General features: G+C 39.7%; 1 protein-coding gene across 11 annotated transcripts in view; it reads right to left on the bottom strand.

The window, feature by feature from the left end:
• GBF1 (golgi brefeldin A resistant guanine nucleotide exchange factor 1) overlaps positions 1-26,960 on the bottom strand; it is a 124,529-nt gene that overhangs the window by 51,412 nt on the left and 46,157 nt on the right. Inside the window, exon 1 of one of the 11 annotated variants that reach the window (XM_052661007.1) lies at positions 22,550-22,667. The exons of the other annotated variants lie outside the window; for them this stretch is intronic. Coding sequence (XP_052516967.1) covers positions 22,550-22,559 — 10 coding nt within the window. The 5' untranslated portion in view covers positions 22,560-22,667. Of the gene's footprint in view, positions 1-22,549; positions 22,668-26,960 lie in introns of those variants that run through there. 11 annotated transcript variants of the gene reach the window in all.

Here is a 26,960-nt window from a genome sequence, read left to right as displayed (position 1 = left end):
TTCTCTTCTCCTGCCAAATCCTCAATTTAAAGAGCCTAGCCCCCCAGGGGAGGAAAAGATAGACTGGGGGTTATAGCCACCTTGAAGAAATGTTTCTTTCAAACACATATCTCCCCTATGATCCAGCAATTTCATCCTTAAGTATGTGTCTAAGAGAAACTAAAATATATGTTCATAAATAGACTTGTGTAAGAACATTCATAGCAACCTATTCACGAAAGACAAACACTAGAAACACTCAAAATATCCTTCAATAAGAAAATAAGTAAATTCTCTTATGGTTTACCCATACAACTGCATACTACTCAGTAAAACAGAATGCATCAACCCCCCCAAAAAACTAGTAATATATGCAACAACATGGATGAATTCCAAAAACATCCTAAGTGAAAAGAAGCTAGATACAAAAGAGAATATCTTATGTGATTCCATTTACAGGAAATTCAAAATGAAAACTAAGGTATGGTAATAGAATATAGAAAGTGGTTTTGTGTATGTGTGTGTGGGTTAACTTAAAGGGGGCATGAGGAAACTGTCTGGGGTAATGAAAATGTTATATATCTTTTTTTAAAGATGGTTAATGAATGTCTACAATTCTCAAAAAATTATCAACTGAACACCTAAGGTCAGTGTACTTCACTGTATGCTAATTGTATTTCAACTAAAAAAAAAGAAGAGAGAACTAGGGGTGCTTGGGATCAGCCTCTCCTATTGGGATTATTTAGGAGAATGAAGACATAGAAGAGAAGAAGCAGATTTGCTTCTTAGCTCACCATTCTGGGAGCAGAGGCTCAACAGCGAGCAGAATTGCCACCTCAATGCCCCTTGGGCAACCTTTGGGGAAAGAAGAGATTTTCAAGTTGTAACTGATATACCCTTAGTGAGACCCTATGGTTCCTCAAAGGAGTGTCACTGAAATGTCTTCCAGTGTTTACTTCTCCATTGATAAAAGTATAATCAGGGTTCAATTTAGAAGTTCACAAAGAAAAAGTTAGGCCCTCGCTACTTAAAATTCAGGGACTTAGTGGTCTAGTGGTTAAGAGTCTGCACTTCCACTGTAGAGAGCACAGGTTTAATTCCTGGTTGAGGAACTGATATTCCACAGGCTGAGCGGTGTGGCCAAAAAAAAAAAATCACAGTCTTAAAAAACATATTATAACCATAGTAACAGACAAGCAAGTCAGAGCTCTAGTTCCAGAGCTGTCACCACTCTGTCATGAGACCTTATATAAAGCATGACCTCTAAGCCACAGTTCCTGCTCAATAAAATGGGCCTGAATGACATCTATGCTTCACCTTAGCTCTACCACTGTATTATTTTAATACTCTTATAAGTTCATACGACCTCCAGGATCAGATGGGGAAAGCAAGCCTTGTAATCCTTCTCAGCATTGTTATAGATTCATCCTTTAGTTTAATGAGAGCCACCCTCTCCCCAACCAGAGGGATTCTGCATTTCATGTGAAATGATTTCACTCCTCTAACACACTTACAGAGTTAGATTCAAAGAAAATAGCTTACAGCTTAGGAATATAAGAAGCTGCTTACATGGCAAACCCAAGGTGGTGCAGCATAAAAGAAGAGTGCTGTGCTGAGTCGCTCAGTCGTGTTCAACTCTTTGCGACCCCATGGGCTGTAGCCTGCCAGGCTCCTCTGTCCATGGGGATTCTCCAGGCAAGAATACTGGAGTGGATGGCCATGCCCTCCTCAGGAATCTTCCCAACCCAGGTCTCCCGCCTTTCAGGCAGATTCTTTACTGTCTGAGCCACCAGGGAAGTCTATAAAAGAAGAGTAGGTATCCTCAAAATCCAGTGGGAAGACTGGAGAAGAAAACAAACATGTATTGAGTGCCTATTATGTGCTAGGTATGCACTGTACTAGACTCCTTGCATGTATCATTTTGTTTACTCCTCATGAGAACCCTAGTAAAACAAGTTTTTAATCCCCATTTTACAAATGAAAAATGGAAGTTCAAATAGGTCAAGTAACTATCAAGACCCTGATGCTGGCAAAGACTGAAGGCAGGAGGAGAAGGGAATGACAGAGAGCGAGATGGTTGGATGGCATCACTGACTCAATGGACATGAGTTTGAGCAAGCTCTGGAAGATGGTGAAGGACAGGGAAGCTTGGTGTGCTGCAGTTCATGGGATCACAAAGAGTTGGACATGACTGAGTTAATGAACAACAACAACAAACTTCCAAGACAACCCAATGGTAGAGATGGGATTTGAGCCCAGGTCTATTCAGCTCTAAAAGTTACACTTTTCTCCACAACCATTTGGCAGGAAATAAGTTGGAGATCCTACATCTCCAAAGGGCCCTAGCATTTTTTCCTTCTTGTAAATAACTCATTTCACACATGTCATGTAGCTCTTGGCACTATACAGAAGAAAGGGTTAAACCTACTGTTAGGAAGAGGAAATTCCCTGGAAAATTGAAACACATGCTGTGGCTCTGACTGAATTTCACACCCGTTCTGTTGAGCAACATCCATACTGTGTGAGAAAAGATTCCTTCCCCATCACTCCAGCCCCATTCTTTATTCATTCTATCACCTGCTGCCTTCCTTCAGACTAAGCTGAGACGGAGGAAGGGAGGAAGACTATACATCTTTGCTTAGTGCACATTTAAGCTAGAGGTTAGTACAACCCAGGGTAGGAAGAAGTACGTGTGAAAAGAGAAAAGGAATGACACTTTCTCATTTCTGCTTGGACCAGCATAGGAGGGAGCTCTTATGATAAGCTACAATGAAGAAAGTGGTTAGACTTCTGCTGGGGAGGAGAAGAGGGGAGGCTGTTCTTCTTGGAGAGTAGGCAGAATTCAGAAGAACAAGGCCAATGTACACCTGTCCCCTTGTCTGGAATTTCATGCTCAAGTGAATGCTGAATTTCTGTCCATGAGACTTATGCCTCACCCAGGAGAGCAAATGGGAAGGTGGAAACAATTTTTTTCTCTCTGCCACCCTCTTCATAACAGATTCTAATTCCCAGTCCCAAATAACAATAAGTATAGTTCTTTGGTACTGGAAGCTGACTGGATGAAAGAAGCTTGTGGGAATTTAAGAGCCTAGGCTACCTAGTAGCTACTTGGTATAAAAGAAGGAAGAAAAGAAAGGTAAGGACAGGTAATGCCATTATGATAATCTCCAAAGACAGTCCCATACACCACCACCCCTCACATGGCTTCCTCCCATCAAGAGGTTCCCCTTGAATTTGGTCTGTGACTGCGTTGACAGATATAATGCAGGAGAAGGGACAATCTGGGACTTCGGTGCCCAGGCACTAAAAAGGCTTTGAAGCGTCTATTTCATTTTGGCAATCTGAACTGCCATGTACAAATTCTAAGCTACTCTATGAGAGGTCATGAGGGAAAGCCCTGGAGACTGAAGCATCATATCAAAAGAAGCCACATGGCACCAGACATCTAAGCCACAGTCATAGCTGACTGCAACCTCAAGAAAGACCCTAAGTGAGAGCATCAGAAGAACTGCCCAGCTGAGCCCTAGTCAACCCATGGAATTGTGAGATATAATAAAATGGTTGTGCTTTAAGCCACAAACTTTTAAAGTGGTTTGTTAGGTAGCAACAGATAACTGAAACAGCTAGCTTTTGTTAAAAATGAAGCTAGTATTCTTTTGTCCTGGGCATATAACATAAACTCTATCGCATAAACAAGGAAAATCTACCCAATTTTAGTTAAAAAGAATTTATATTGGGGGGAAATCTCATTCCATTAGCAACTGAAGATTAAAAAAATATCTAAGAATAAACTTAAGAAATTTATGGTACATAAATGGGGGAAAGAAGAACCTAAAAATTTTACTAGAGTTACAAAAGAAGTCATGAATAAATGTGTAGGCAAAAACACGTTTCTGGACAGGGAGGCAAACATATATTATAAAGATGTAAAGTCTCCCCATATTAACTGACATTTAAAAATCAAAATCCCAATTGGAATTTTTAAAAGAACTTGAGTAAGTGACCCTGTACTTCATGTGAAAGAATAACCAGATAATGATAGCCAGAATATTTTTAAAAATAACTAATAAAAGTTTGTAGTATCATTTTTAAATGAGTTACAAAACTATAACAAATAAGCACGTATAATACTAGCAGAAGAATAGGCAGAATAATATATAATATATGATAAAAGAAAATTCAATAAATGGTCCTGTAACACATGGTTAATTATTAGGGAGTAAAAGTCACATTCCTGCTTCATTTCACTTGACAAAATAAATTCTATGTGATTAAAAGAAGATAATAATTAATTCACTCAACAAATATTTATAAGCACCAACTGTGTAGCAGTCACTGGGATGGATAAGAGAAATATAGTGGTCAACAATGCAATGCAATCCTTTCCTATGTAGTAGAAGAGAAAGACATTAGGGCTCATATAAGTGCTAAAAGTAAAAGTGTTCAAGAGTTAAATATAAAAACTGAAACATTAACAGGTGAAATAAAGTGACCTGACATGAAGGAAAAGTAGTTATAAGATTCATCAACATATGCTTAGCAGAAGAAAAGGAAACGGAAGTAGAGCTGAAAAGGCTGAATACCAGGGGCCTTCAGAGGAAAGCACCAGTGAGAAGCTCTGAAATGGAAGCATCAGGTGGAGGGTGAGAAAAAAGAAGAAAATAAAATGGAAGAGGAGGAAATCATTGAAGAACTAACATAAGATCATCTCCCAATCAAATGATAATGATATTCCTAGATCAACAGGACCCTCACTAAGAACACAGCACAATGACTAGAAAGAGACATCAAGTGTTTATTTACATCAAGTGTTTTAGAATACTGAAACAAAGAGATTGCAAAAACACTTCCAGTTCAAACACAAAGGACTGAGAGTCAGTGGTATCAGACTACTCAAGAGCAACACTGGAAATGAAGAGACAAAGAAGCAAAGCCACCACATTCTGAAAGAAAATAATTTCCAAACTAGGATTCTATATCCTGTCAAATCTTCACTCAAGAGCAGTGCAGAATACAAATAGTTTCAGATATACAGTCTAAAAGAATTTACATACCAAATGTCTTTTTCTAGGAGACTTTGGAGGATTTTTAACACAAATTGAGAGAGTAAAAAAAAAGGAAATGGACATGGAATCCAGGAAAAAGGAGTCCCGAGAAAAGTGAAGTGAAGTTTCAGGATGACAGCTGTACCTCATGCCTAGAGAGCAATCGATGCAGAATGGAAGAAGAGGCTAGCAGGCACTGATAAAGATTCTCCAAGAAGAGAGAAAAATGGAGTAGAAGATTAAAATGGAAGAGACAAGAATGGAGTGTTTGATCATGTGGGAAAACAATATTCAGAGTTAAAAACTGTATTGTAGAGCTTGAGAAGAAATAGTAATACTAACATAGAAAATAAAGCATATTTTTCAAAAGGGAGTAATATCTGACTTGTAGTAAATAATACTTAAGATCTTAATAAGGTAAAGACTGAATATTGATTTAGCCAACTGGAGAGAGAACTATTATATATTGGGCGGATGGAGGGAAGGAAAATAAGTGTCAAGCAGCACTGCATAAGTGCTTTATTTCTATATCTAGCAGTAGGAAGTCAACAGATAGTGGTTCAAATGTTTAAAATCTATTTTTTTTTTTAAAGTTGTGTTGTTCAGTCATGTCTGACTCTCTGCAACCCCAGGGACTACAGCACGCCAGGCTTCCCTGTCCTTCACTATCTCCCTATCTTTGAGTTTGCTCAAATTCATGTCCATCGAGTTGGTGATGCTACCTACCCATCTTATCCTCTGCTGCCCTCTTTTCCTTTCCCCTTCAATCTTTCTCAGCATCAGGACCCTTCCAATGACTCACCTCTTTGCATCAGGTGGCCAAAGTACTGAAGCTTCAGCATCAGACCCTCCAATGAATATTCAGGGCTGACTAAATTCATTTAGTATTGACTGGTTTGATCTCCTTGCAGTCCAAGGGACTCTAAAGAATCTTCTCTAGCACCAAAGTTTGAAAGCATCAATTCTTCGGTGCTTAGCCTTCTTTATGGTCCAATTCTCACATCCATACAAGAATACTGGAAAAACCACAGCTTTGACTATATTGACCTTTGATGGCAAAATGATGTCTCTGCTTTTTAATATGTTGTCTAGGATAGCCCAGTTGGTAAAGAATCCGCCTGCAACACAGAAGACCCCAGTTCAATTCCTGGGTCAGGAGGATCTGGTGAAGGGATAGGCTACCCACTCCAGGGTGGCAAAGAGTCGGACACGACTGAACAACTTTCACTTTTATGCTGTCTAGGTTTGTCAATAGCTTTCCTTCCAAGGAGCAACTGTCTTAATTTTACAGCTGCAGTCACCATCCACAGTGATTCTGGAGCCCAAGAAAATAAAATCTGTCACTGCTTCCATTTTTTTTCCTTCTATTTGCCATGAAGTGATGGGACCAGATGCCATGATCTCAATTTTTGAATGTTGAGTTGTAAGCCAGCTTTCTCACTCTTCTCTTTCAACGCCATCAAGGGGCTCTTTAGTTCCACTTCTTTCTGCCATTAGAGTGGTATCATCTGCATATCTGAAGTTGCTGATAATTCTCCCAGCAATTTTGATTCCAGCTTGTGATTCATTCAGCCCAGCATTTCGCATGATGTACTCTGCATATAATTTAAATAAACAGGATGACAATATACAGCCTTGTCATACTCCTTTCCCAATTTTGAACCAGTTGTTGTTCCATGTAAGATTTTAACTGTTATTTTTAGATCCATGTACAGGTTTCTCAGACAGATAAGGTGGTCAGGTATTCCCATCTCTTTAAGAGTTTTCCATAGTTTGTTGTGATCCACACTGTCAAAGGCTTCAGGATAATCAATGAAGGAGAATTAGATGTTTTCTGTAATTCCCTTGCTTTCTCTTTTTCTGGATTCTCTTGCTTTTTCTAAGCAGGTCATGTCCCACCTTAAACTATACTCAGGAAAAGAACAAAGAGCCTCTCAAAAGTATAATCTAAACACAGAGGTAACTGACAAGAAACTACTGTCCTCACTTGGATATGAATTAGTATGTCACACTGAAATCAAGTGGATAAAAGGAAGAGCAAAGAAAACTGAGTACAAGCAATAAAGAGAATTACCGCTGCTCACCTTGCAATAAAAGTAGGAAGCACCATTACTACCATGATGTATTAAGATTCTTATTCTGGGTCAGTTTTTATCCATTGGTTCAGGGTACACAGATCTTCGGGGCTTCTCACATGACCGACTGACTAACACATAGATACACACACACAGAGGTCTCCACTTTGATGGCAGTAACAAAACCAAGATCTTCCCAAGAGTTTAGGCCTGGCTCTCTCATTACTCACTTTCTCAATTTCAGCGAAAATAACTACCTTTAATTTCTTGCTACCAGAATTAATCTATTCCTTCTTGGTACTTCTAGAATGCTGTTGCTTTAGTATATATAGCATATCCCGGCTTGTGGGGGAAAAAAAAGGAAAGGTGAAACATGTTAGTAGCTTCAGTTGTGTCTGACTCTTTGCGACGCTATGGACCACAGCCTGTCTGTGGAATTCTCCAGGCAAGAATACTAGAGTGGGTAGCCATTCCCTTCTCCAGGGAACCTTGGACTTGACTCAGGGAACAAATCCAGGTCTCCTGCATTGCAGGCAGATTCTTTACCATGTGAAGTACCATTATGGAATAGCTAATTGTAGTCTGTAAGCTCCTGGAAGGCAGAGAGGGTTCATGAAGATAGCAGTACTCAATCAATGCTTGTCAGTTGAAAAAGGTCACAGGGACATACTAACGAAATCCATATCCCAATTTTCCTATCAAAGATTTCTTGTCATTTCCAGGAAAAACTGGTGAAAAGTAAGGTTTATAAGGAATAGGGCAGCACCTGAACAGAAGGTCCCTCCATATGTGACCAGTGGCTGTTGGCCAAGAGTGAGAGTTCAGAGAAGTAACATTCTGAGAACAGCCTGCCAATGGAGATGGAAAGCAGTTAAAATCTGAGGTGGCTGTATTGGGAAGGGAGATGGGAGAGAGGCCATTTTGTGCTCTTCGGGGAAAATGTTAATGAGAGGTTTCACAAATGTCAGACTTGCCTGATTAAACGAAGCCAGCAAGGTAGATGTTTTTCATATTAATGCCATCTTTGCTAAAAGAGCAAAAGGGGAAAGAAAAGGAGGTTTGAGAATGGAAAATGATAAACTTATTTACAGAAGAAATTATGCTTCTAAGTTGGGCTAGGATATAAAAGAAGAACTGTTATCTGGCAGGTATTGCTGCTCCACGTCCTTGCCCCTTTCAAAAAGAAAAATGTAAGCCCTGAGGCCAGGAGAGCGGATAGATCACTGTGCCCCATGCCCTGCCTAAGGTTGTCTAATAATGAAGAACTCAAAGAATCTAAGCAAGTTACGGCACAGTTAAGTTTGAATAATTACTCTTAAAACTTAAAGGAGAAAAAGTACAGGAAGAAAGTCAATAAAATAACTGATGTATTTAAGGGACTTTTTCCTCCTTAGTTTGGGCCTGTAACTAGAGTTTTCAGAATTTCTGTCACTTAAATTAAAGGCTAGGGATGGACAAGTGCTGTTGATTAGAGAGCTCAGCCGTCTTTTACTCCCGTTCCTCCCCAGCCCAGCCTGCAATTGTGTCCCAATCAACCAGCATTAATACAGATACACAGAGGTATTTATTTGCTGCTGATTCTGCCTGGCTGTATTCAGGCTCGATCTCCATGTGTATTTAATAAATCACAGTAGTTAGGTGGACAGGATTAGTTCCAAGTCACCTAATGACTATATCATGAACTGCAGCATTAAAGGGATTATTATTAATCTGAGTCATTGCAATTCAGTGGGAAGGCCAGTCTGTTGTCCAACAGGAGCTCCGGTCGGCAAGAAATCCCCAACAAGACCAGGAAGATTAATGAGGGCTTCTACATTCTGCCCGCAAATCTTCACCTACCAGGGTGTGGGGTAGTGAATCCCAGCCCAGACGAGCTCATAAATAACCCACAATATCACAAGTATTTGGGGCAGCTGCGCCCCAGCAACGGAGGGCTAGCTAGCCCTCTCCATCTTCTCCTCCTGTAACCTACACCATCGAGATGGCACAAGAATTTTACAGGCCCACACAGCAGCCGGTTTTTTTTTCTTTCACGTAAGGGCCCACACCTCGTAAATCACATTCTTATTTCAGGAAAGGAATAGTACTAACTGCAATCTGGTCTTGGGTATACTCAGAAGAACATGAAGCTTCTTGTTATGGTGTCACCTTCCTAAAGTTGGGAACACAACCTGGCCTCCGTAATACAAGGAGCCTGCTTTCAAGTCATGAAATGTTTCGCCTGCCCAGCAGCACAATTCTTCATTAGCATTCACAGTATTGCTACCCTTGCACGGGACTCTGGAGCACATATTCAGAACTACTTTTCCTTGTCCTGTCAAAGTGAATACTCACTGTCCACAAGACACTACAGGAACCAGCATTTCCTTGTGCCTTGGCCCTAATTTCACCACCAGGAGACCACAAAGATGAGCCTAGCCAAGTCTCAGATCTCTACAGGACAGGCAAATCCTTGCTTTCAGTGGCTTAGAAATCAAACTAGTGGTGCCAATGTGAGACGCAGACAGAGAAAGCAACAGGGCAAAATTAAACTCAATTCACTGGAAACCAATTTCTTCTTCAGTAACTCTACAGGCACTTGAGGAAAACACCTGGAGCCAAATTTCATGAGCAGAATTCTTTCTGTAGGAGAAACCAAACTGAAACAGCTGTTTCCACCTTGTAGCATCACAGTTTCACAGTTTGGGAACACCAAAAGTATGGGTTTACTGCAACCAAAGACCCTTGAAACTGCATAGACAACAGTGGATCAGCTGCCAAGATTCCCCTGCGATGGATGAGATTGCTAACTATAATAGTTAGGCACCAACAAAGGTTACCGAACTAAAAGCGAAACTTCAAAAGCATTAAAATAAAAGTGAACTGAAGGCCTGGTGCCAGGTTATCCAACGTTTATAAATGTTTGCTAAGCAACATAAGCATAGAGCTGACATGGCTGCAATTGGGAAGGGAAGAGGCCCATTCATTAAGTGCATTATGCCTCGAACCCACAGCAGAATGGGGGCAGAGAGAGATCTAACATTTTCTAAGTTTGTTAACATTCCACCATTCTTATAAGAGACATGTCTAAAATGGGGCCCACTCAAGCTTCATTCAGTAAAGGAGGAGCTTAGAGAACTATTAAGGTAGGTCTCTGTTTTCTAGTTAAGGTGGAAAGGAAGAAAACTCTTCATTTGTTGGGAAAATGCCCTGATAAGCTAGGGAACCTGTAAATTCTCCATTCCACTGGAGTAGTTCAACTTTGGGGAAATACACAGGGCACAGGAATGACTGGTTCTACAGCCAACAAAGGCAGTTCGCCTGAGTGGGAACCAAATAAAATTATGCCCATATCCACAGTTGATGTTTTCCTGACGGCTTCATTAGCATGAAGTTCTGAAGGGACTGATCAAGTTAAGTGACAGGGACTTTCTCATCACTCTTACTAAACCAAAGCTCGAAAGCTTTCATCAGACATTCAAGCTTTGTTCTCCACAAGACAGACACAAAGGAAGGGAAGCATGAGATAATCTTGGAGAAAAAGATGGGTACAGCAACTTTTCTTGATAGTTGTAAAAGGCTCAATTATCTCTCCACCTATATTCCCTGTACCATTTCTTCACCTTCCAATCTCTTGATTGAAGCCCCTCTCCTGGTTCTAAGAAAATTAACCACCCAGAACATGGAGTCCGAAACCTTTTCTTCATAGCCAAGTCAGCTCAAATTAAGGCTCAAGTCAGTGGCCTCAGGACAACTAGGGACGCTAATCAAAAGTAGTACCATGCTAAGATCAGGTGTGTATACCACAACAATCTACTTAGGAGCTTCAGCCCCAATACAGAATGATTAGGAGTATTTATAGCACTTAAGAGCTGCTCTGTCTCTTGCCAGACATTTCTGTCCTTCTAATAAATAAGTCCTCAAATCATCAGAGGAAAGATGCTCCCAAGACATACGGAATCTGTGTTACCTAAGTCTATGGGAAGGGGACTTCTATAAGCACCAGGAAGCTTTCTTTCCTCAAAACACTCTCTAAAGGAGAATGCCCTGCACAATGCTGAGTCCCCAGGCCATCATGTACACAGGAACAGGGCCATCCAGCGGGATGCATCAGGCTCCAGGAATGCTGAAGTCTACATATTTGCCATTCAACACCAAAATGGCTTTTCAAGTTCAATCAGCTATAAATGTTGCTTTGTTTTAATTTTCCACTGAACTTCCTGGAACCTATTATCCAACTGTCAGGGATGTATATTTAGCAAGAGCAACATGGCCTCTTTGCCACTGCCCCACTGCTCTTGTCACCTCTAATAAACAGAAAATCAATCCCTTCCTCAACTCCACACAAACCCCTGTGGCTTGGGGCTGATAAAGAATAGTCTTGGTGTAGAAGCCACAGGCTGACCAAGCCCTCATACTTACCTGAAAATCTGAAAATCCCAAAATCTCTTCTAGGTTAATACCGCTGCAATATTTTCTAACAGTCCCAGAAAAAAAAAACTCTAGTGCTTATAATCATAAGAGCACAAACATGCAGGCATGCCTCTATTCTAGGGAATGCCAGTAGTAAAAATGAGGTACCTAACAGAGACCAGAAATCTAATACTGATTAATAGAAATCTCAACCAATACAGGCATAGCAGATTCAATACTAATATAACATATATCATATTTAATAGAAAAGATTTGAAAACCAAATCAAGGCTAAGAAGAATAAGCAGGGCAGACATACGATTTTGATTTCATATCAGGGTGCAAGTTTGAAAATATAACTTCCTCTTGGTCAATGGAATATCAGTGTAACTTTTTCAACTCTGTCAAGATGCTTCTGCCTTTTTGAGCTACTGACACTTTTTACTCTGACAACAAACAGTAAGAACAGACTAGACCTGAGTGAGAAACACATGTACCCTACCACTTTTCCAATTCATCACTTCTACCAACTACTAATCCATTTAAATCCCACAACTATCCACACAACCTACTTCCAGTTTCACAATATCCAACACAGCTCTTGAAGCCCAATAGAAAAGATGAAGCTATATGTATTTAAAATACAGGTGGCCATATTTTCTTAAATTATACAAATGTAAACAAAGAATCATAAAATGAGATTTTTTGAAAACACAGAAACTCAGAATAAATTGAAACTAGAATTGAAGGCAATTTCTAGGACTAATGCAGCATCACTAAATTAGCTTCTGACTAAAGCCTGAGATCTAGAATAGACAGCAGATCTAGAACAGGGAGAAAATTCAGGAGAACGAAAAAATATACCTTGCCTTTCATTCCACAACTAATAATGAACTGAGTTCCAGATACATACACACACACACACACACACACAAATCATAACTAGAAAGACCAAAAATTCTCAAAAAAAAAAAAAAAAAGCAGCCTAATCTGAATAAATACAGTGGACAAGATATCTTACCAGTCTTGGAAGATGAATAAGCAAGTATCATATTTACAAACAAAGATATTGAAGCAAAAGTAAAAAAAGTCACAAACTGAGCAGCCCAGAGAGAAAAAGCAAGCTTCACACTAAACAACTTCTGGGGCCTGACTCTGACAGAGGGAAAACATTAGTATTATAAGGGTCAACAGAACACAAGGTATTCTGTGTTCCATATAATTGTTCTTGTTGTTCAGTTGCTCAGTTGTGTCTGACTCTTTGCGAGCCCATGGACTGTAGCACGGCAGGCTTTCCTGTTCTTCACCATCTGCCGGGGATTGCTCCAACTCGTGTCCATTGAGTTGGTGATGCCATCCAACCATCTCATCCTCTATCGTCCCCTTCTCCTCCTGCCTTCAATCTTTCCCAGTATCAGGGTCTTTTCTAATGAGTCAGTTTTTCACATCAGCTGGCCAAAGTATTGGAGCTTCAGCTTCAGCATCAGTTCCTCCAACGAATATTCAGGGTTGATTTCTTTAGGACTGACTGGTTTGATCTCCTTGCAGTCCAAGGGACTCTCAGGAGTCTTCTCCAGTACCACAGTTTGGGTATCAATTCTTCACCACTCAGTCTTTTTTATGGTTCAACTCTCACATCCATATATGACTACTGGAAAAACCATAGCTTTGACTATACAGATCTTTGCTGGCAAAGTAATGTCCCTGCTTTTTAATACATTGTCTCGGTTTGTCACAGCTTTTCTTCCAAGGAGTGTTTCATATAATACTGACCAAAAATCAGTATTATAAGAGTAGACCTCTTCTTGCCATTTCATTTTAGTCATATTTCCCCAAAGACCTTCTTATTAGTATTGATGACCAAAATAGCATCCATAAATTTAACACTTACTATCTCAACTATTTAAAAATGGCTCTAAAGATCCAAGAATCATCATAATTAATAACTTTTCTGAGACAAAAGTTTGAATTCTGCTTTAAGTAATTCGTAACAGTTATTATTTAGCTGGATGACAGCTCAGCATCTACAAACTTAAGCCCTCCCTCCCCCTTTAAGAAAACTTTTCAATTAAAGTACATAACATCATTAAGTACACAGCTCAATGAATTTTCAAACTTAATCACCTAAGTAACCAGCACCCAGATGAACATAACCAGGACCCAGAAGCCACTATCATGACTTCTTCCATTCACAATGATTCCAAAGGTAGCCATTATCTTGACTTTAATACCACTGATTGCTCTGCAATCAAACAAAATCTGGTTTGCTCTGCTAACCAAAGTAAAAGCTTCTAATATATAAATGGTATTGTGTAGTATGAACTCCTTTGTGTTTGGCTTCTTTTGCTCAATATTACATTGGAAAAATTCATCCATTTTGTTTATTATGGACATCTGGGTAGCTTTCCCCTCTTTTTTGTCTTCTATGAATAGGGCTGCTATAAGTATTCTTGTACACATCTTTTGGTGAACATATGTATGAATTTCTATTGGGTATAGCTCTAGAAGGCAGGAGGAGAAGAGCACAACAGAGGATGAGATGGCTGAATGGCATCCCTGACTCAATGGATACGAGTTTGAGCAGGCTCCGGGAGTTGGTGATGGACAGGGAAGCCTGGCATGCTGCAGTCCATGGGGCTGCAAAGAGTCAGACACAACTAAGCAACTGAACTGGACTGAAACCTCTAGAAATGGGGCTTCCCAGGTGACACTAGTGGTAAAGAATCTGCCTGCCAATGCAGGAGATGTAAGAGACATGGGTTCAATCCCTGGGTTGGGAAGATCCCCTGAAGAAGGAAATGGCAACCCACTCGTTTTCTTGCCTGGAGATTCCCACGGACAGAGGAGCCTGGTAGACTACAGTCCATGGGGTTGCAAAGAGTCTTGACATGACAGAAGCGACTTAGCACAGCACAGCATATACTTCTAGAAATAAAATTGCTGGCTCAACAGAGTATGGCCATATCAACTCATTTCAGTTGTTCTGCTCTATGTGTAGTAGTAGTCCACAGTGCCTCCGAATTTCTCTAACAACTAATAAAGTTGAACATCTATTCTTATGTTTACTGACTATGCAGATATCCTCTTTTGTGAGGTGTCTGTTCAAGTCTTTAGCCCATTTTTCTGTTGTAAAATCTGCCTTCTTCTTATTGATTTATACAAGTTCTTATAGAGACTTTTTTATTTGCTAGGTTTGGTGATTTGTAAATATTGCTAGAAATATTCCTTTCAAAAATCAATTTACTGTATTTCATACGTCTCTCATTCTCTGGAGAAATCTCAACTGCAACGAAACTCATATTCCAATTATTAGCGAGCAGTTCCAACCTCTGATTTTATCATCCTGAGGCCCCTGGAATCTAAGAATAGCAGGAAGCACTAAAGTGCCAGGTCCCAATAAGAGCTGCAAATCATCTTCCCAATATAACAGGGACAAAGTGTGGGGAAAGAGGAACCAGAAAGCAGTATTTTTCCTGAGATGGAACCCCTACAGCACACAGACCTGATTAGTAAATGGAAATTCTAGATAGCCTCTGAATAGAATCCTTTTCCATCTTTCAAATAATTTACAGCTTAATGTCAGCTAAACTTAGTAACTTCTCCCATTTGTCCATGGCAAGGAGATCATTGGCTGGCTTTCCACGGTCATTACAGGCCTTCTCATAGATCCCTGAAATATGATGTGGCCATCAAAATGTCAGCACTTACCTGCTGCCCACCCTCGGGACACATGATCCAACTCTCAAGTCAGTGACTGATAACATGAGTAAATAAGACTAGCTTTAGATCTGATTCAAAAACAGACACCTGGTAGTTTCTATGTTCTTGATAATATAACTTAATAAGGACAATGATAGCCAACTCCTTGACTACATCAAGAATTATCTGAAGTGACAGTCCCACTAGAGCAATCACATTAGGGTGAAGAGGCAGCATTAATAAATAGGAGTATCCAAGCAACAGAACAGCAGTAATTCTGCTGATGAAAAAACTCCTGTACTCAGAAACCTTTGATAATTTCCCACTTCTAACTGAATTAAGAAGCATAGGATTTTAGAACTATAAGGAAACAAGCACTCAACCAGCCCATTTTCTATCCCATTATGTGTGTGTATACATATGTAATGAACGTGAAGTCAAAGGAGATTAACTCACCCAAGATCACACACAAAATTATGACAAAGCCCAGTCTATATCTCAAGTATTCAGATTGCCAGTTAAGTTCTTTTCACCACCTAATGGCGTTCCTCAGTTGGCAGTTAAGGCCCTCCATAACATGAATCCAACCTACCTAACATCCTTCTCTCCCAATGGATTCCTTGCTTTTCTCCAAACCTTGGACTGTCCTACCTCCATCTTTCTGGCAGGAAAGCTCTAATACTCTTTACTTGGGCTTCCCTGATGGCTCAGGAGGGAAAGAATCTGCTTGCAATGCAGGAGACCTGGGTTCGATCCCTAGGTCGGGAAGATCCTCTGGAGAAGGAATGGCTACTCACTCCAGTATTCCTGCCTGGAGAATTCCATAGACAGGGGAGCCTGGCGGGCTACAGTCCATGGGGTCACAAACAGCTGGACACAAGTAACACGTTCATTGTCAAAGCCAGTACGTGATACTCATAAAACTTTTGTTATTTTTGTATCGCACAAAGCACCCTAAAGTGTCTGGTATAAAGAAGACATTCAATAAAAATATATTGAAATGACTCTTCAGGAGAGAAACAAGTTGAAAGGACTTCAGCTTCTACAGCTAAGAGAGAAATATTGTCCAGAATTAGAAGTGGTACCTCTTAATACTATTTCACCAAGGTGACCAAGGTGACACTTCCTCAGGGACGTGGAACCAAGAATGCAACTTATAGAGAAAAGGAAGTCTTAACACCAGAGTCAGTATTAAGGGACCAGAGGACCATTCCATCATTTTACAGGTGAAAGAAAATGAAGCACAAAAAGTTAAAGTTACGATGCCCAAGTTTATGGAGGTTTGTGGGTGTTCACTGGAAGGAGTGATGCTGAGGCTGAAACTCCAATACTTTGGCCACCTCATGCGAAGAGTTGACTCATTGGAAAAGACCCTGATGGTGGGAGGGATTGGAGGCAGGAGGAGAAGGGGATGACAGAGGATGAGATGGCTGGATGGCATCACCGACTTGATGCACATGAGTTTGGGTGAACTCCGGGAATTGGTGATGGACAAGAAGGCCTGGTGTGCTGCAATTCATGGGGTCACAAAGACTCGGGCACGACTGAGCAACTGAACTGAACTGAACTCCCTTTGAGATTCTGATGAGATATGAATCTTCTCCCCAGAAAAGTGTGTGTGTGTGTGTGTGTGTGTGTGTGTGCACATGTGCATGTGCGTGCATATATACAAGTCTGCATATATTTTCAGGAGTTCTATTAATCTCCTAAATTCCATACCAAGACCCCAGATCAGAATGTCTGATCTCAATCTTTCTTGAATAAACTTCTTATATAAAACTTACAAATTTACTAACAGCCACACAAGGTAGAACTTTTTCTTATACTTAATTCTAATTTGAAGATTATGTTCCTGAATTCTAATATTCCAAAACTTAGAAGTCCCTTCTTTAATTTACTTTCTCTAAATTTTTTTCATATATATATGAACCACAAATGGTATTTAAGGTATTGGCATGCTATATTTTTGTCTTTAAAATCCTGCAGGATGAGGCCCACCATTGTAAGGACCTTTTTGGCTATAGAGCAAATAAGAAGCCAGTGTATTCAGAGAGCAGTCTACATTCCCTTTCTGGGTCAGAAGATGGACTACAAAAGGTCAATGAATCTTAAATATAGTTTAGATTTCCCCATAAGTATATACTGGCTTAAACTTAAGTCTCATGTACCATTTTTCTGTTTGAATACATTTTTATAGTTATTATTCCTATTAGAACTCAATTTTATGTGAAGATGGAGACCTCATTACATTTAAAGATAGTAGCTTTGGAATAAAAAGGACCAAGAATCAAGTTTCAATTCTGGTGTAACCATAGCAAACTTCTCTAAGTCTCAGTTTCCATAACCATAAAATGGAGATTTGAAAAACCTTACCACATAGGCTCAGCTTGAGAATTAAATGAAAAAATGTATGTAAATATCAATAACCTCAGCTATGTTGATGACACCACCCTTATGGCAGAAAGCAAAAAGGAACTAAAGAGCCTCTTGATGAAGGTGAAAGAGGAGAGGGAAAAAGCTGGCTTAAACTCAACATTCAGAAAACTAAGATCATGGCATCCAGTCGCATCATTTCATGACAAATAGATGGGGAAACAACAGAAACAGTGACAGACTTTATTTTCTTGGGCTCCAAAATCACTGCAGATGATGACTGCAGCCATGAAATTAAAAAATGCTTGCTCCTTGGAAGAAAAGCTATGACCAATCTAGACAGCATATTAAAAAGCAGAGACATTACTTTGCTGACAAAGGTCCATCTAGTCAAAGCTATGGTTTTTTCAGTAGTCATGTATGGATGTGAGAGTTGGACCATAAAGAAGGCTGAGTGCTGAAGAATTGATGCTGTTTTTTAAAAATTGTTTTATTTATTTATTTGTCCACACCACACCTTAGTTGTGGCATGCGGGAACCAGTTCCCAGACGAGGGATTAAACCCAGGTCCCCTGGATTGGGAGCATGGATGCTTAGCCACTAGACTGTCAGGGAAGTCCGAATTGATGCTTTTGAATTGTGGTATTGGAGAAGACTCTTGAGAGTCCCTTGGACTGCAAGGAGGTCAAACCAGTCAATCCTAAAGGAAATCAGTCCTGAATATTCATTGGAGGGACTGATGCTGAAGCTGAAGCTCCAATACTCTGGCCACCTGATGCGAAGAACTGACTTATTAGAAAAGACCCTGATGCTCGGAAAGACTGAAGGCAGGAGAAGGGGATGACAGAGGATGAGACGGTTGGATGGCATCACTGACTCAATGAGTTTGAGTAAGCTCCGGTAGATGGTGAAGGACAGGGAAGCCTGGTGTGCTGCAGTCCATGGGGTCGCAGAGTCAGACACGACTGAGCAACTGAATAAAAACAAAAATACAAAAACCAAAAATGTATATAAAGTACTCAGATAAGAATAGCTAAGATAATTTTGGAAAAAGCTAGGTCCTGAAAGGGTATTCACTCTGCATATTAAGAAGTATCATAAACAATAATAATACATTATTGACAGAATTCAGAGATCTTAGTAGAGTGTTGGACTAAAATGATCATTAGGGTCCTCTTAAAATTTTAATTGGAGAAGGCAATGGCACCCCACTCCAGTACTCTTGCCTGGAAAATCCCATGGACGAAGGAGCCTGGTAGACTGCAGTCCATGGGGTCGTTATGCCACAGCTTAGCCTGGGGAAAACCCTGAGGCTGCATAATATGAGCTGCCTTAATATATGACAGGAGGAGGCTTAGAGACACCATAACAACGGTGTTTGTCCTCACTCAGTTATAGTAGTGTCCATACTGAAACACCCTAAGTTATTCTGAAGCAATATAGTCATCAAGATTATCTAAGATCTCAGGGAAACTATGTAAGCCTTTTCTAGCAGAAATCTGTACAGATATCATTCATTTTTACCAGGGTTGTTTATTGTCAATTGATTTTTGTAAAGTTAGACTTTATTTTTGGGGGGGCAGTTTTAGGTTTGCAGCAAAACTGAGAAAGAAGTCAAGTTTCCATATATCCTCTGCCCAACTTATTCACAGCCTACCCAACAATCAACATCCCCCACCAGAGTGGTACATTCGTTACAATGAAACTGAAATGACACATCATTATCACTCAAAGTCCATATTTTACATTAGGGTTCACTTTTTTTTTTTGTACTAGAAGGCATTTTTTAAATTTTATTTTTTTAAACTGCTTATTTTGAACTAGGGTCACCAATTAACAATGTTGTGCTAGTTCCAGGTGAACAGTGAAGGAACTTGGTCATACATATACATGTATACATTCTCATTAGGGTTCACATTTGGTGTTGTACCTTCAATGGGTTATGAAAAATGTATAACAACATGTATCCACCATTATAGTATTATACAGAGCAGTTTTCACTGCCCTAAAAATGGTCTGTGTTCCACCTGTTTCACCTGTGTTCCCTCCTCCCTAACTCTTGGCAACCCCTGATCTTTTCACTATCTCCACAGATTTGTATGGTCAGTTGATTTTGACAAGGATGCCAAGACTATTCAGTGGGTAAAGAATAGTCTTTTTAATAAATGATGCTGGGACAACTAGATATCCATATACAAAAGAATGAAGTTGGACCCCTACCTCACACCATATACAAAGAATGGATCAAAGACCTAAATGTAAAAACTAAAACTATAAAACTCTAAGAAAACATAGGTGTGTAATCTTTACACCAGGGTTTCTCAACCTCAGTAACTAATAATAGTCTGGGCTAGATGATTCTTTGTTGTAGAAGGCTATTCTGTGCATGGTAGGATGTCTGGAGCATCTATCCACCAGATACTAGTAAAACTCCTCCCTCTTTAGCATTGACAACACAAAATGCCTCAAAATATTGCCCAATTTCCCCTGGAAGGCAAAACTGCCTGGTTGAGAATCACTATTTTAGAATAAATGATGCTCCCTAAACTTTTCCTTTCCAAAATTGCCAATGTTTATGTCATGACTATCTGAATGGTTAATTGCTTAGTAGATGAACTCTAAGAACTCTCTGGAAAAGTCATTTAATATTCCATAATCCATCATTTTGAAAGGATCTCAGGACCTTCCCTTAGCGCCAAGAGCTCCATTTTGAAAAGTTCTTAGTCAAACTCTTTCCATTAAAAGGTCACATATCATGATTTTTTTTTTGATATGGCATTTTTTAGGTAAAAGCTTTATTGAGATATAATTCACATGTCATATAAATTCACCCCTTTAACATGTACAAGTCAATGTTTTTTAATATATTCTGAGCTGTGTAATAAGGTATGATTTTTGAAAAAAATGATCCTTTTATATTTTATAAACCTTTGTCCCAACCACCTAATTCAGCATATCTACCAGGGAACTAAAAACCAAAACCAAAGCAAAACAAAAGGCTATTCACCTTGACATTGTCTCCTCACAGTATAAAAGAGAGTAATGTTCCTCATAGTAATCAATGACTTGCTGTTTAGTTGCTAAGTCACATACAACTCTTGTGCAATCTCATGGACTGTAGCTTGCCAGGCTCCTCTGTCTATGGGATTTCCCAGGCAAGAATACTGGAGTGGGTTGCTGTTTCCTTCTCCAAGGAATATTCCTGGCCCAGGGATAGAACCTGTGTCTTCTGCTTGGCAAGCATAATCTCTACCGCTTAGCCACCTGGGAAACCCAATCAATGACTTAGCCACACAGAACTTCCAGATGTACAAGCTGGATTTCCAAAAGGCAGAGGAACCAGAGATCAAATTGCCAACATCTACTGGATCATAGAGAAAGCAAGGGAATTTCAGAAAAACATTTACCTCTCCTTCATTGACTATGCTAAAACTTTTGTCTGTATGGATCATAACAAACTGTGGAAAATTCTTAAAGAGATGGAAATACTACACTGCCTTACCTGTCTCTTGAGAATCCTGTAAGTGCGACAAGAAGCAACAATTTAAAACCAGACGTGCAACAATGGACTGGTTCAAAACTGGAAAAGGAGTTTGTCAAGGCTGTTTATTGCTACCCTGCTTATTTAACTTATATGTAGAGTACATCACGTGAAACTCCAGGTTGGATGAATCAGAAGCTGGAATCAAGATTTCCAGGAGAAATGGCAGCAACCTCAGATATCCAGATGATACCACTCTAAAGGCAGAAAGCGAAGAGGAATTGAAGAGCCTCTTGACAGTGAAAGAGGGGAGTGAAAAAGCTGGCTTAAAACTCAATATTCAAAAAACTAAGACCATGGCATCCAGACCCATCACTTCATGACAAATGGGGAAAAAGTGGAAACAGTGACAGGTTTTCTTGAGCTCCAAAATCACTGCTGATGGTGACTACAGCTGTGAAATTAAAAGACACTTGCTCATTGGAAGGAAAGTTATGACAAACCTAGACAGCATATTAAAAAGCAGAGACATCACTATGCCAACAAAGGTCCATATAGTCAAAGCTATGGTTTTTCCAGTAGTCATGTAAAGATGTTAGAGTTGGACCATAAAGAAGGCCGAGCACCAAAGAATTAATGCTTTCGAACTGCAGTGTTGGAGAAGACTCTTGAGAGTCCTTTGGAGAGTCAATCCTAAAGGAAATAAATCAACCCTGAATATTCACTGGAAGGACTGATGAAGCTGAAGCTCCAATACTCTGGCCACCTGATGTGAAAAAGTGACTCACTGGAAAAGATCCTGATACTGAGAAGATCCTGACGGCAGAAGTGGGTGACAGGATGAGAAGGTTGGATGACATCGTCAACACAATGGACATGAGTTTGAACAAACTCTGAAAGATAGTGAAGGACAAGGAAGCTTGGAATACATGCTGTATTCCATGGCGTCACAAAGAGTTGGACACAAACAACAAGTGACTGGACAACGATAACAACATATAGTAAAATAAGCTATGAAAGAAGCAAACTGAATGACAGAGCTTTGCATGAAATTTGTCACTGCTATAAAGAAATTAGGCAAAAACAAACCACTCCTAACCCAAAGCCCTGTACCAACAACCCCAAACATTCCTTTTTTCCCCATGCTTCCTAAATTCTAGTATTAGCTAAGAGAAATATAATTCACAGACCAGTGAGAGCTATTAAGACTGTAAAGTAACTATTAATAGTACAGCAGGTATTTTTAAGACTGGATTCCTTTTCACTGTCACTTCAACTTGTTTTGATTCTAGTTTTGAACTCTTGTACAAGACAATTAACCTACACGACAGAAAGGTCAAAGTTTCACTTTAGACCCCGTTTCACTGCTTAGTACAACCACAATGCCACTTTGACCTTAACATTTTTTAGCTCTTGAATAATGTTTGCCCTGCTGCTGTCACTGTCTAATCAGAGACTGGCTGGCAGGAGTAAATGGCTCTGGAAGCCACAGCTGTTATACAGACCAGTTACCATCTTCCAAGTGTGAGAATCACTTTCAGCTTCTTCTTTGATCCAGTTTGCTCAAACCAAAATTTCAGATCTAATCTGAAGCCAGTTAAAGAAGCTGTGGCCTCTGAGACCAAAGCTATCTTGTTGAAGAGTAAGATCAAGGGAACTGTTCAGGCAGCCAGAAAAGAAGCCTAACCTTCCCCTACCTTCCAGAAGATCTCAAATCACGTGAAAACACATAATCCATCTGACTCACATTTGACTCACATAATCCCTCTTGCTAATTTTTCTCATTGTTTACTGACTGACTGTACCCATGCAGATGATGTGAAAGCTTATTCCATTTTCCTTTCAATGAATGTCACTATATTTAATATTATGTTTTAATGATAAAACAACAACCATTTATTCATTGTGTACTACATACCACATACAGTGATAAACACTTGTTATGTTATCTTATTTTGAATTTTCACAATAACTGTATGAGAAAAGTTTCATTACTATCCCCAGTTTTTACATTTATTTTTTAAAATTAACACTCAGTAAATACGTTTTTTTTGCTATACTGTCCTATGGGTCTTAATATATACAGTCATATAGTCAACACGACAATGAGGACACAGAACACTTTCACCACCTCAAATATTCCCTCTACCATCCCTCCTAATATTAATAGTCACACCACCTTCCCACTTCTAACCTTGACAATCATAACCTGTTCCCTGTCTCTGCAGTTTTGCCTTTTCTAGAATATCATACGACTGGAATCATTTACTCAGTATAATGGCTTTGAGATCCACCCAAGTTCTTGTGTGCATCAATAGTTAATTCCTTCTAATTGCTGAGTATCATTCCATGCTGTCTCATTTTTATAGGTAAGGCAGCTGGGGCTCAAAGAAGTTAAGTAACTTACTGAAGGTCACTAATGTGAGGCCAATATTCAAACCCAGGTCTGTGTGGTTCTAGAACTCATACTGTTAACCACTATGCTATACTGCCCCCTATTAGCTTAGACTCTCAGAGGAGCATATGCCATATCCTGATTTAAACATGAAGGGCTCTTCTGGTACAAAAGAATAAATGAGATTTATACTTACCAAAACGGAAGAGAGAACAGTTTGTCAAGACTTCTAGCAATGATTCCAAAGCTCTTAAGGAACATGATATGGAATAAAGAGCAGGAGCTATCATTAAGGAAATAGGCCTAGGTTTAAAATTCAAGTTCTGCCACTTACTAAGTATGTGAACTTCTATAAGTTCTTCACTTTTTAGAACCTAAGTTTCCTCTTCCATAAAATGAGGACAATATTATGTTGAAATATTCCTGGAAAGATTAAATGAGATGATGTATGACACACACTAATATTATTGCCACTTGTACTGAATATAGCCAATAAAGCCCTGCCAAACAAAATATCTACTAAATACACAAGGTAGTATTTATTAAGCTTTGAAAGGTGTAGAAGGCACAGCCCCTGTCTACAAGGTACACATGTTCTTGCTAAAGAGAGAAACATTTTCCTAAAAATAAAATAGATGCTATTATATAATATGATGCTAAATTGTGTGGCTGGATCTATAAATAAAATAAATTCAATTTAATTTTAGCCAATAGCTTTAATTTTCTAATTAAAAAAAAAGAACAGAATCAATACTCTGGTATGGAATCTATCTGCCTTCCAGTCTAGAATATTCCCTAGGCATTGGTAAGGGCAAAGTCTTTTACTGGTCAACACATAGTATGGATTCTAAAAATTACAGGTTCCAACTCTCTCATTCCAGGTATCTGCATCAATTTCTAAATGATAAATATTTGTCCTAATAACTTTTGACACCTGAGAGGAAGAAAAATACATAAAGGCATGAGTTCTATGACACTTGGTAAGAGACTACTTAATAAAATTTGGGGGTTCTTTAGGAGAACAGGGTATACTTCAAAAGGGTTATTTAACTAAAGTCTGAAAGATTCAAACTCTCTGCCCAAAGGAATTTTGCAATTCATTTCCTTCTATCTTGCTTCTGTTTGGTCTTGGTGGGAAAATATATAAACAAACAGGAACAGGGAAGGATGGTCAAAAAGAGGTGAATAAGCTATAATGGTGGAAAGACTTATTAGAATCTATCTACAAGGGTCATTCTACTTTCTTCTGATGCTTTCTATAAATCTTCCCTCAACTGATATTTACAATGTGATTCTTTGCCAGTACAGCAATAACTCTTTGAAAGTCAGCTCAGGTTCATTAGGCTTTTATATTAAGCATGAAAATAAAACATATATAAAAGAAGACTTCCCAAATCCTTATTTCCCAATTTGTTCTGGGAGCAAAAACCTAGTATCAGCTCTATAGGACAGTGTCTTACCAAGGCTCTGTCACAGCTACTTAGCAACACATTCCCCAGAGCTGGCAAGTCTGTACGTCTATTCTGCTGGCTTAGTGCTTTGGACTTGGAAAAAATAGTTAAGATAGTTTAAAAATATTTTTTTAAGTAAACAGAGTAGTAGTTTTGTAGTGGGAGTGAAATCTCACTTAAGGATCAAATAGAACCAAGGGGCTCATTTTTCCAGTACTGCCTCAGTTAAAGTTTTATGCTTATAACTTGCCTAAGCTTGGCAATTTCTTATCCTAAGAAACAGAACCATCTCTAGGCCTGGATTTCCACCAGATTTTAAGACTGAATCTCTTCTCTTATTCTTCAGTTCAGTTGCTCAGTCATGTCCGACTCTTTGCAACCCCATGAATCGCAGCACGCCAGGCCTCCCTGTCCATCACCAACTCCCCGAGTTCACCCAAACTCATGTGCACCAAGTCGGTGATACCATCCAGCCATCTCATCCTCTGTCATCCCCTTCTCCTCCTGGCCCCAATCCCTCCCACCATCAGAGTCTTTTCCAATGAGTTAACTCTTTGCATGAGGTGGCCAAAGTACTGGAGTTTCTGCTTCAGCATCAGTCCTTCCAATGAACACCCAGGACTGATATTTAGAATGGAGTGGTTGGATCTCCTTGCAGTCCAAGGGACTCTCAAGAGTCTTCTCCAACACCACAGTTCAAAAGCGTCAATTCTTCGGCACTCAGCTTTCTTCACGGTCCAACTTTCACGTCCATACATGACCACTGGAAAAACCATAGCCTTGACTAGATGGACCTTTGTTGGCAAAGTAATGTCTCTGCTTTTGAATATGCTATCTAGGTTGGCCAAAACTTTCCTTCCAAGGAGTAAGCATCTTCTAATTTCATGGCTGCAATCACCATCTGCAGTGATTTTGGAGCCGCCCAAAATAAAGTCTGACACTGTTTCCACTGTTTCCCCATCTATCTGCCATGAAGTGATGGGACCAGATGCCATGACCTTAGTTTTCTGAATGTTGAGCTTTAAGCCAACTTTTTCACTCTCCTCTTTCACTTTCATCAAGAGGCTTTTTAGTTCCTCTTCACTCTGCCATAAGGGTGCTGTCATCTGTATATCTGAGGTTACTGATATTTCTCCCGGCAATCTTGATTCCAGCTTGTGCTTCATCCAGCCCAGCGTTTCTCATGATGTACTCTGCACAGAAGTTAAATAAGCAGGGTGACAATATACAGCCTTGACGTATTCCTTTTCCTATCTGGAACCAATCTGTTGTTCCATGTCCAGTTCTAACTGTTGCTTCCTGACCTGCATACAGATTTCTCAAGAGGCAGGTCAGGTGGTTTGGTATTCCCATCTCTTTCAGAATTTTCCACAGTTGATAGTGATCCACACAGTCAAAGGTTCTGGCATAGTCAATAAAGCAAAATAGATGTTTTTCTGGAACTCTCTTGCTTTTTCGATGATCCAGCGGATGTTGGCAATTTGATCTCTGGTTCCTCTGCCTTTTCTAAAACCAGCTTGAACATCTAGAAGTTCATGGTTCATGTATTGCTGAATCCTGGTTTGGAGAATTTTGAGCATTACTAGAGTGTGAGATGAGTGCAACTGTGCGGTAGTTTGAGCATTCTTTGGCATTGCCTTTCTTTGGGATTGGAATGAAAACTGGCCTTTTCCAGTCCTGTGGCCACTGCAGAGTTTTCCAAATTTGCTGGCATATTGAGTGCAGCACTTTCACAGCATCATCTTCCAGGATTTGAAATAGCTCAACTGGAACTCCATCACCTCCACTAGCTTTGTTTGTAAGTGGTTCACTGGAGAAGGGAATGGCAAACCTCAGTATTCTTGCCTTGAGAACCCCATGAACAGTATGAAAAGGCAAAATGATAGGATACTGAAAGAGAAACTCCCCAGGTCTGTAGGTGCCCAATATGTTCCAGAAAGAATGGAGGGATGGAGCCAAAGCAAAAACAATACCCAGTTGCGGATGTGACTGGTGACAGAAGCAAGGTTCAATGCTATAAAGAGCAATATTGCATAGGAACCTGGAATGTTACGTCCACGAATCAAGGCA

This window comes from Budorcas taxicolor, chromosome 23 (genome assembly GCF_023091745.1).
Source record: "Budorcas taxicolor isolate Tak-1 chromosome 23, Takin1.1, whole genome shotgun sequence".
NCBI classification, from domain to species: Eukaryota; Metazoa; Chordata; class Mammalia; order Artiodactyla; family Bovidae; genus Budorcas; species Budorcas taxicolor.
The sequence above is the reverse complement of the archived record's forward strand: the minus strand, read 5'-3'. Positions and strand labels throughout refer to the sequence as shown.